This window comes from Scyliorhinus torazame, chromosome 4 (assembly GCF_047496885.1).
Source record: "Scyliorhinus torazame isolate Kashiwa2021f chromosome 4, sScyTor2.1, whole genome shotgun sequence".
In the NCBI taxonomy this organism is placed as follows: Eukaryota; Metazoa; Chordata; class Chondrichthyes; order Carcharhiniformes; family Scyliorhinidae; genus Scyliorhinus; species Scyliorhinus torazame.
The window spans coordinates 372,526,609-372,538,694 of record NC_092710.1 but is presented as its reverse complement, the minus strand read 5'-3'; the positions used below and the strand labels follow the sequence as shown (position 1 = coordinate 372,538,694).

General features: G+C 48.9%; 1 protein-coding gene across 9 annotated transcripts in view; it reads left to right on the top strand.

Annotated features, from left to right (window-relative positions):
• Window positions 1-12,086, top strand: part of LOC140411246 (kinesin light chain 1-like) — a 669,745-nt gene that overhangs the window by 521,635 nt on the left and 136,024 nt on the right. For all 9 annotated transcript variants that reach the window (XM_072500365.1, XM_072500366.1, XM_072500367.1 and 6 more), the window contains exons 9-10: window positions 979-1,078; window positions 8,178-8,230. In XM_072500365.1, coding sequence (XP_072356466.1) covers window positions 979-1,078; window positions 8,178-8,230 — 153 coding nt within the window. The remainder of the gene's footprint in view (window positions 1-978; window positions 1,079-8,177; window positions 8,231-12,086) is intronic.

The window sequence follows — 12,086 nt, the reverse complement described above, 5'->3', positions numbered from 1 at the left end:
AGGGGGTGTTCGGTATGGGGGATACGGGGGGGTTTGGTGTAAGGGGATGTTCGGTGTGGGGGACATGGGGGGTTTTGTGTAAGGGGGTGTTCGGTGTGGGGGATACGGGGGGTTTGGTGTAAGGGGTGTTCGGTGTGAGGGGTAAGGGGGTGTTCGGTGTGGGGGACACGGGGGGTTTGGTGTAAGGGGGTGTTCGGTGTGGGGGACACGGGGGGTTTGGTGTAAGGGGATGTTCGGTGTGGGGGACACGGGGGGTTTGGTGTAAGGGGGTGTTCGGTGTGGGGGACACGGGGGGGGTTTGGTGTAAGGGGTGTTCGGTGTGGGGGACACGGGGGGGGGGGGGTTGGTGTAAGGGGTGTTCGGTGTGGGGGATACGGGGGGTTTGGTGTAAGGGGGTGATCAGTGTGGGGGACACGGGGATTTGGTGTAAGGGGTGTTCGGTGTGGGGGACACGGGGGGAGTTTGGTATATGGGGTGTTCGGTGTGGGGAACACGGGGGGTTTGGTGTAAGGGGTGTTCGGTGTGGGGGACACGGGGGGGTTTGGTATAAGGGGTGTTCGCTGTCGGGGACATGAGGGGTTTGGTGTAAGGGGTGTTCGGTGTAGGGGACACGGGGGGTTTGGTGTAAGGGGGTGTTCGGTGTGGGGGACACGGGGGTTTGGTGAAAGGGGTGTTCAGTGTGGAGGACACGGGGGTTTGGTGTAAGGGGTGTTCAGTGTGGAGGACACGGGGCGTTTGGCACAAGGTTTTGCGAAAGGGGGTGCTGGGTGAGTCGTGCAGTGAGGGTTGATGAGGGCTTGCCTATACTAATCCCCTTCAACAACCCTCCGGGCGCAGGCGGCCTTGGGTGGGTGCATACTGATGTGGGACGCAGGGTTCTGAAGGTACATCAGAGGGATTGAGGGGAAGCAGGGACTTGGGGAATAATTGGCAGTGTTCGCTGTGTGTTAAACCGGCCGTTGATTTATCTTCCGACAGGCTTCGTGTTATCTCAAACAAGGCAAATACAAGGAGGCTGAGACTCTGTACAAGGACATTCTAACCCGGGCCCACGAGAAGGAGTTTGGATCAGTCAATGGTACTTTTGTGAATCACAATACAACTGGTATCTGTGGAGGACAGAGTGTATGCAGAGCAACTTGATCACTGACTGAAATATGACACCCAGTCAAAAACCCCAATTCAGCCTATCCCTCTAGATCACGAACTCCCATTGAAAACCCTCCCTCTCGATCACGAACTCTCCCATTGAAACCCCTCCCTCTAGATCACTAACTCTCCCATTGAAAACCCCTCCCTCTCGAACACTAACTCCCATTGAAACCCCTCCCTCTAGATCAGTAACTCCCATTGAAACCCCTCCCTCTCGATCACTAACTCCCATTGAAACCCCTCCCTCTAGATCACTAACTCCCATTGAAACCCGCCCCTCTAGATCACTAACTCCCATTGAAACCCCTCCCTCTAGATCACTAACTCCCATTGAAACCCCTCCCTCTAGATTACTAACTCTCCCATTGAAACCCCTCCCTCTAGATCACTAACTCCCATTGAAACCCCTCCCTCTAGATCACTAACTCCCATTGAAATCCCTCCCTCTAGATCACTAACTCCCATTGAAAACCCTCCCTCTCGATCACTAACTCTCCCATTGAAACCCCTCCCTCTAGATCACTAACTCCCATTGAAACCCCTCTCTCTAGATCACTAACTCCCATTGAAAACCCTCCCTCTCGATCACTAACTCTCCCATTGAAACCCCTCCCTCTCGAACACTAACTCCCATTGAAATCCCTCCCTCTAGATCACTAACTCCAATTGAAACCCGTCCCTCTAGATCACTAACTCCCATTGAAACCCCTCCCTCTAGATCACTAACTCTCCCATTGAAACCCCTCCCTCTAGATCACTAACTCTCCCATTGAAACCCCTCCCTCTAGATCACTAACTCCCATTGAAACCCATCCCTCTAGATCACTAACTCCCATTGAAACCCCTCCCTCTAGATCACTAACTCCCATTGAAACCCCTCCCTCTAGATCACTAACTCCCATTGAAACCCATCCCTCTAGATCACTAACTCCCATTGAAACCCCTCCCTCTAGATCACTAACTCCCATTGAAACCCCTCCCTCTAGATCACTAACTCCCATTGAAACCCCTCCCTCTAGATCACTAACTCCCATTGAAACCCCTCCCTCTGGATCACTAACTCTCATTGAAACCCCTCTCTCTAGATCACTAACTCCCATTGAAACCCCTCCCTCTAGATCACTAACTCCAATTGAAACCCCTCCCTCTAGATCACTAACTCCCATTGAAACCCCTCTCTCTAGATCACTAACTCCCATTGAAACCCCTCCCTCCAGACCACTAACTCCCATTGAAACCCCTCCCTCTAGATCACTAACTCCCATTGAAACCCCTCCCTCTAGATCACTAACTCTCCCATTGAAACCCCTCACTCTCGATCACTAACTCCCATTGAAACCCCTCCCTCTCGATCACTAACACTCCCATTGAAACCCCTCTCTCTCAATCACTAAATCCCATTGAAACCCCTCCCTCTCGATCACTAACTCCCATTGAAACCCCTCCCTCTCGATCACTAACTCTCCCATTGAAACCCCTCCCACTCGATCACTAACTCTCCCATTGAAACCCCTCCCACTCGATCACTAACTCCCATTGAAACCCCTCCCTCTCGATCACTAACTCCCATTGAAACCACTCCCTCTCGATCACTAACTCCCATTGAAACCCCTCCCTCTAAATCACTAACTCCCATTGAAACCCGCCCCTCTAGATCACTAACTCCCATTGAAACCCCTCCCTCTAGATCACTAACTCCCATTGAAACCTCTCCCTCTAGATCACTAACACCCATTGAAACCCCTCCCTCTAGATCACTAACTCTCACATTGAAACCCCTCCCTCTCGATCACTAACTCTCCCATTTAAACCCCTCCCTCTCGATCACTAACTCTCCCATTGAAACCCCTCCCTCTAGATCACTAACTCCCATTGAAACCCCTCCCTCTCGATCACTAACTCCCATTGAAACCCCTCCCTCTAGATCACTAACTCCCATTGAAACCCCTCTCTCTAGATCACTAACTCCCATTGAAACCCCTCCCTCTAGATCACTAACTCGCATTGAAACCCCTCCCTCTAGATCATTAACTCCCATAGAAACCCCTCCCTCTAAATCACTAACTCTTCCATAGAAACCCCTCCCTCTCGATCACTAACTCTCCCATTGAAACCACTCCCTCTCGATCACTAACTCTCCCATTGAAACCCCTCCCTCTAGATCACTAACTCCCATTGAAACCCCTCCCTCTGGATCACTAACTCTCATTGAAACGCCTCTCTCTAGATCACTAACTCCCATTGAAACCCCTCCCTCTAGATCACTAACTCCAATTGAAACCCCTCCCTCTAGATCACTAACTCCCATTGAAACCCCTCCCTCTCGTTCACTAACACTCCCATTGAAACCCCTCTCTCTCGATCACTAAATCCCATTGAAACCCCTCCCTCTCGATCACTAACTCCCATTGAAACCCCTCCCTCTCGATCACTAACTCCCATTGAAACCCCTCCTTCTAGATCACTAATTCTCCCATTGAAACCCCTCCCACTCGATCACTAACTCCCATTGAAACCCCTCCCTCTCGATCACTAACTCCCATTGAAACCCCTCCCTCTAAATCACTAACTCCCATTGAAACCCGCCCCTCTAGATCACTAACTCCCATTGAAACCCCTCCCTCTAGATCACTAACTCCCATTGAAACCTCTCCCTCTAGATCACTAACACCCATTGAAACCCCTCCCTCTAGATCACTAACTCTCACATTGAAACCCCTCCCTCTCGATCACTAACTCTCCCATTTAAACCCCTCCCTCTCGATCACTAACTCTCCCATTGAAACCCCTCCCTCTCGATCACTAACTCCCATTGAAACCCCTCCCTCTCGATCACTAACTCCCATTGAAACCCCTCCCTCTAGATCACTAATTCTCCCATTGAAACCCCTCCCTCTAGATCACTAACTCCCATTGAAACCCCTCCCTCTAGATCACTAACTCGCATTGAAACCCCTCCCTCTAGATCATTAACTCCCATAGAAACCCCTCCCTCTAAATCACTAACTCTTCCATTGAAACCACTCCCTCTAGATCACTAACTCTCCCATTGAAACCCCTCCCTCTAGATCACTAACTCCAATTGAAACCCCCCCCTCTAAATCACTAACTCTTCCATTGAAACCCCTCCCTCGAGATCACTAACTCTCCCATTGAAACCCCTCCCTCTCGATCACTAACTCTCCCATTGAAACCCCTCCCTCTAGATCACTAACTCTTCCATTGAAACCCCTCCCTCTAGTTCACTAACTCTCCCATTGAAACCCCTCCCTCTAAATCACTAACTCTTCCATTGAAACCCCTCCCTCTCGATTACTAACTCCCATTGAAACCCCTCCCTCTAGATCACTAACTTCCATTGAAACCCCTTCCTCTAGATCACTAACTCTCCCATTGAAACCCCTCCCTCTAGATCACTAACTCCAATTGAAACCCCCCCCTCTAAATCACTAACTCTTCCATTGAAACCCCTCCCTCGAGATCACTAACTCTCCCATTGAAACCCCTCCCTCTCGATCACTAACTCTCCCATTGAAACCCCTCCCTCTAGATCACTAACTCTTCCATTGAAACCCCTCCCTCTAGTTCACTAACTCTCCCATTGAAACCCCTCCCTCTAAATCACTAACTCTTCCATTGAAACCCCTCCCTCTCGATTACTAACTCCCATTGAAACCCCTCCCTCTAGATCACTAACTTCCATTGAAACCCCTTCCTCTAGATCACTAACTCTCCCATTGAAACCCCTCCCTCTAGATCACTAACTTCCATTGAAACCCCTTCCTCTAGATCACTAACTCCCATTGAAACCCCTCCCTCTCGATCACTACCTCCCATTGAAACCCCTCCCTCTACATCACTAACTCTCCCATTGAAACCCCTCCCTCTAGATCACTAACTCCCATTGAAACCCCTCCCTCTAGATCACTAACTCCCATTGAAACCCCTCCCTCTAGATCACTAACTCCCATTGAAAACCCTCCCTCTCGATCACTAACTCCCATTGAAACCCCTCCCTCTAGATCACTACCTCCCATTGAAACCCCGCCCTCTAAATCACTAACTCTCCCATTGAAACCCCTCCCTCTAGATCACTAACTCCCATTGAAACCCCTCCCTCTCGATCACTAACTCTCCCATTGAAACCCCTCCCTCTAGATCACTAACTCCCATTGAAACCACACCCTCGAGATCACTAACTCCCATTGAAACCACTCCCTCTCGATCACTAACTCCCATTCAAACCACTCCCTCACGATCACTAACTCCCATTGAAACCCCTCCCTCTAGATCACTACCTCCCATTGAAACCCCTCCCTCTAAATCACTAACTCTCCCATTGAAACCCCTCCCTCTCGATCACTAACTCGCATTGAAACCCCTCTCTCTCGATCACTAACTCCCATTGAAACCCCTCCCTCGAGATCACTAACTCTCCCATTGAAACCCCTCCCTCTCGATCACTAACTCTCCCATTGAAACCCCTCCCTCTAGATCACTAACTCTTCCATTGAAACCCCTCCCTCTAGTTCACTAACTCTCCCATTGAAACCCCTCCCTCTAAATCACTAACTCTTCCATTGAAACCCCTCCCTCTCGATTACTAACTCCCATTGAAACCCCTCCCTCTAGATCACTAACTTCCATTGAAACCCCTTCCTCTAGATCACTAACTCTCCCATTGAAACCCCTCCCTCTAGATCACTAACTTCCATTGAAACCCCTTCCTCGAGATCACTAACTCCCATTGAAACCCCTCCCTCTAGATCACTAACTCCCATTCAAACCACTCCCTCACGATCACTAACTCCCATTGAAACCCCTCCCTCTAGATCACTACCTCCCATTGAAACCCCTCCCTCTAAATCACTAACTCTCCCATTGAAACCCCTCCCTCTCGATCACTAACTCGCATTGAAACCCCTCTCTCTCGATCACTAACTCCCATTGAAACCACACCCTCGAGATCACTAACTCCCATTGAAACCACTCCCTCTCGATCACTAACTCCCATTGAAACCCCTCCCTTTAGATCACTAACTCCCATTGAAACCCCTCCCTCTAAATCACTAACTCCCATTCAAACCACTCCCTCACGATCACTAACTCCCATTGAAACCCCTCCCTCTAGATCACTACCTCCCATTGAAACCCCTCCCTCTAAATCACTAACTCTCCCATTGAAACCCCTCCCTCTAGATCACTAACTCCAATTGAAACCCCCCCCTCTAAATCACTAACTCTTCCATTGAAACCCCTCCCTCGAGATCACTAACTCTCCCATTGAAACCCCTCCCTCTCGATCACTAACTCTCCCATTGAAACCCCTCCCTCTAGATCACTAACTCTTCCATTGAAACCCCTCCCTCTAGTTCACTAACTCTCCCATTGAAACCCCTCCCTCTAAATCACTAACTCTTCCATTGAAACCCCTCCCTCTCGATTACTAACTCCCATTGAAACCCCTCCCTCTAGATCACTAACTTCCATTGAAACCCCTTCCTCTAGATCACTAACTCTCCCATTGAAACCCCTCCCTCTAGATCACTAACTTCCATTGAAACCCCTTCCTCTCGATCACTAACTCCCATTGAAACCCCTCCCTCTCGATCACTACCTCCCATTGAAACCCCTCCCTCTACATCACTAACTCTCCCATTGAAACCCCTCCCTCTAGATCACTAACTCCCATTGAAACCCCTCCCTCTAGATCACTAACTCCCATTGAAACCCCTCCCTCTAGATCACTAACTCCCATTGAAAACCCTCCCTCTCGATCACTAACTCCCATTGAAACCCCTCCCTCTAGATCACTACCTCCCATTGAAACCCCGCCCTCTAAATCACTAACTCTCCCATTGAAACCCCTCCCTCTAGATCACTAACTCCCATTGAAACCCCTCCCTCTCGATCACTAACTCTCCCATTGAAACCCCTCCCTCTAGATCACTAACTCCCATTGAAACCACACCCTCGAGATCACTAACTCCCATTGAAACCACTCCCTCTCGATCACTAACTCCCATTGAAACCCCTCCCTTTAGATCACTAACTCCCATTGAAACCCCTCCCTCTAGATCACTAACTCCCATTCAAACCACTCCCTCACGATCACTAACTCCCATTGAAACCCCTCCCTCTAGATCACTACCTCCCATTGAAACCCCTCCCTCTAAATCACTAACTCTCCCATTGAAACCCCTCCCTCTCGATCACTAACTCGCATTGAAACCCCTCTCTCTCGATCACTAACTCCCATTGAAACCACACCCTCGAGATCACTAACTCCCATTGAAACCACTCCCTCTCGATCACTAACTCCCATTGAAACCCCTCCCTTTAGATCACTAACTCCCATTGAAACCCCTCCCTCTAAATCACTAACTCCCATTCAAACCACTCCCTCACGATCACTAACTCCCATTGAAACCCCTCCCTCTAGATCACTACCTCCCATTGAAACCCCTCCCTCTAAATCACTAACTCTCTCATTGAAACCCCTCCCTCTCGATCACTAACTCGCATTGAAACCCCTCTCTCTCGATCACAAACTCTCCCATTGAAACCCCTCCCTCTAGGTCACTAACTCCCATTGAAACCCCTCCCTCTAGATCACTAACTCCCATTGAAACCCCTCTCTCTAGATTACTAACTCTCCCATTGAAACCCCTCCCTCTAGATCACTAACTCCCATTGAAACCCCTCCCTCTAAATCACTAACTCCCATTGAAACCCCTCCCTCTAAATCACTAACTCTCCCATTGAAACCCCTCCCTCTAGATCACTAACTCCCATTGGTTTGGCAGGATTCGTGGGGGTTAATGGGGACTAGAGGAGATGGGGAGGGTATTGCGGTTGGGAGTGGAGTGGAGCAGGATTGGTCAGGGTTGGGAGTGGTGTTCTGGAACAGGATATTTTGAGGGTGTTGAGGGCTGCAGTTTGTGGGACTAGGGGGTTTGGGTCATTCGATGGTTTTGTCTCTCTGGATGTTGAAGTGGAGCTGACTGTAATGTGCTTCATTTTAGGTGAGAATAAGCCCATCTGGATGCATGCTGAGGAACGGGAGGAACTGAGCAAGGTGGGTCACAATTCCGTACTCCCTCCCCTGCCCAGAAAACCTTGCTCCCCACCCCTGGGGCCAGAGCCCCCTCCCCCTGTCCTGATCCCCTCTCTCTCCCCCTGCCCTGATCCCCTCTCTCTCCCCCTGCCCTGATCCCCTCTCTCTCCCCACCCATCTCTGACCAGCCCCCACCTCTGGGGCCAATCACCCCTCCCCTGACCCCCACCCCCAGGGCCAGAATCTCCCTGTGCACCTATGGTGGAGGTAGTGAATTCTTATTTGTTCAAGGTATGTGGGCTTCGCCGGCTGAACCATCATTTATTGCCCATCCCGTGTTGCCCTTCAGAAAGGTGGGGGTGAGCTGCCTCCTTGAACCGCTGCAGTCCCTGAGGCGTAGGTACACCCACTGTGCTGTTAGGGAGGGAGCTCCAGGATGTTTACAGCGACAGTGAAGGAACGGCCGATATATTTCCAAGAGTCAGGGTGGTGAGTGACTGGGAGGGGAACCTCCAGGTGGTGGGGTTCCCAGGTATCTGCTGCTCTTGTCCTGCAAGATGACAGTGATTGTGGGGTGGAAGGTGCTGTCTAAGGAACCTTGGTGAGGTACTGCAGTGCATCCTGTAGATGGTGCACACGGCTGTCACTGTGTGTCGGTGGTGGAGGGTTTGAATGTTTGTGGAAGGGGGAGCAATCAAGCGGGTTGCTTTGTCCTTGATGGTGTCGAGCTTCTTGAGTGTTGTTGGAGCTGCACTCACCCAGGCAAGTGGAGAGTATTCCATCACACTCCTGACTTGTGCCTTGTAGATGGTGGACAGGCTTTGGGGAGTTGAAAGTTGAGCTCATTTCCACAGGATTCCCAGCCTCTGACCTCTTGTAACCACAGTGTTTATATGGTATTTCGGGTCAGGGTTTAAAGAACCCCAAAGTGTATCATGGAGTTCACCTGACCCACAACTTTTAATAGATTTTGGTTATCGGGAGCACAAGGGCTTACCTTACAGGTGTGATGCAACAGAGAACCACAAGTATTTTTAAACAAAAAACAATGTTTATTTTGTGAATCCAGTTAACATTTTTAAACACACACCGTAAACACCTTAGCAACTATCAACTCAAATACTCCCCCCCCCCCCCCAAAGAATACAGTACTCTATAAGTTACCCTTAATCTTTCCTTGCAACATCCATAAGATAAATACCCTCTTCAGCACAGACGTCAGGTTTAAATTCTCTACTGAGAGCAGTTATCACTTTTAAATTAGCAAGTGATTTGAAGACGTTCCTTTCATGCAGAAAGAAATCAGAATTACACCTGGTTTTGTTGGATGCAGCTCCCAATCTGCAAAACTAAACTACACACACCCTGTAGCTGTGAGCTCAAAGCGAAAGTAAAACAGACAGACAGCCCAGCTCCACCCACACTCTGACATCACTGCAGCCATTTGATAAACACCCATTTCTTAAATGTACTCGCACAGGACAATGGTAAGACCAGTTCAGTTTCAGGTCAATGGTAACCCCCAGGTTAACCTCCATCTCTTGTTGGAGATAGTCATTGTCTCATGACATTTGTCATTTCTTCATCCGCAGACATGGTCAGCTTCAGTGCCTGAGCAGTTGGTCACTTCTGCAAATGGCAGCTGATGTCCTATTAATTGATCAATTTCAATGTAATGTTTTTTTCACTAAAGGTATTGAATTAGGTAACTTCAACAAATGATAGGACAGGCTTGAGGGGCAGAATGGCCTCCTCCTGTCCCTGTGTAACAAACTCCAGTCTGTGAGCATCAACTCCACCTTGTTTGCCACTGTTTAAAGCTGAACCTTTGTAAACCCAGGAGTCTGATCTGACCCTGACACTGGGCTGGGCACCTGACCATTGCCGAAGTTGTGTTAGACCTTCTAGAAATACACAAAAGCGGTGTCTGGATGGATAATGTGTAATGTTAACCAGCATATGCTGTGTGCAAAGTGTAAAGTCGCATAGTCCCAGATGACCGTAGGTTGCTTTCCCCTTTGAGGGGGAGAGCTGACCGGTGGTGATTTAACCTGAGGGTCACCACACCTCCGGCGAGGTTGAGAAATATTATGATATTGATGCTCACGGACTGGAGTTTGTTACACAGGGACAGGAGGAGGCCATTCTGCCCCTCAAGCCTTCATTAATAACCTCAGCCGGTGCGGGAATCGAACCCACCTTGTTGGCCTTGCTCTGCATCACGGACCAGCTGTCCAGCCCATTGAACTAAACCAGCCCCCAAGCTGGTACTAACCACTTGATTGGCCATCACAGCAACCTTAAACACACCAACATCCTGAGGCCTCCTTCAACCATTTCTTCTGAGCCTGTGTCCACCGCCACTACCGTCTAGAAGGACAAGAGCAGCAGATACCTGGGAACCCCACCAGCTGGAGGTTCCCCTCCAAGGGGCTGTTTAGCACAGGGCTAAATCGCTGGCTTTGAAAGCAGACCAAGGCAGGCCAGCAGCACGGTTCAATTCCCGTACCAGCCTCCCCGAACAGGCGCCGGAATGTGGCGACTAGTGGCTTTTCACAGTAACTTCATTTGAAGCCTACTTGTGACAATAAGCGATTTTCATTTTTTTTTTCATTTTTCAAGTCACTCACCACCCTGACTTGGAAATATATCGCCGTTCCTTCACTGTCGCAGGGGAAACATCTTGGAACTCGCTCCCTAACAGCACAGTAGGTGTACCAAGGAACTACAGGACAGGCAGATAAGAAAGCCTATGGGATACTTGCCTTTATTAACAGGCATAGAATATAAGAGCAGGGAGGTTATGGTGGAGCTGTATAAACATTGGTGAGGACACAGCTGGAGTACTGTGTGCAATTCTGGTCACCACAGTATAGGGAGGAAGGATTGCACTGGAGAGGGTGCAGAGGAGACTCACCAGGATGTTGCCTGGGCTGAAACATTTCAGCTATGAAGAGAGGTTGGATAGGTTGGGGTTGTTTTCCTTGGGGCTGAGGGGGAGCGGATTGAGGTGTATAAAATTATGAGGCACAGACAGGTTGGATAGAAAATAACTTTTCCCCTTAGTGGAGGGATCAATAACCAGGCGGCGGAAATTTAAGGTAAGGGGCAGGAGGATTAGAGGGGATGCGAGGAAAAACCTTTTTTCACCCAGAGCGGGGTGGGAGTCTGGAACTCGCTGCCTGAGGAGGAGAGGTGTGAGATCTACCATGCGGATTTAGCGGCACTTTACGTTCACTAAAACCCAGTAGAAATTGAGTTAAAACTTCTCTGGTGCAAATAAGAATCTGTTTTATTTGTCTCTATTGATTCTCAATTGAGAATCATTTAAAGTCATATTCTCCAATAAGTCCAGCTAGCAAAGGACTCAAGAGAAGCAATCTTGTAGACAATTCAGCTTTCAAGTAATACAGAAATGATTTTCTTGTTTAGGCAAGAACTTCAAAAGTCAAAGTTGGAAAGTGAAATATGAAAAACCGAGGGACAGCGAATAGTTAAGTCAAAGTATAGATTGATTCAAGAAAGAGAAAGATGGCCGTACGATCTTACACGGTTATACTAAATCATATCAGATGTTAGCCATCGAGCTGTACCCCGATGTAATCCCAATTGGTTTGGGTTAGAATCAAATAAGTTTGATTCGACGCTCAGCCGTCTGACTTCATGTTTGTTTATGTTATTTACACTGGAGGGTCTGAGGGGGTGTATACACCTGTTGTGTTAAGTCGGGTGTTAATGTTAATTTATTATTTAGGCACGGGGGGGGGGAGGGGTTTGGGGGTTTGCTTTTTTAGATTGTGTTTTGTACTTAACCCTGTTGGGTTCTTTTTTCTTTCTCATTTTGTTATTGATATTTTATGAAAACCTTTAATAAAAA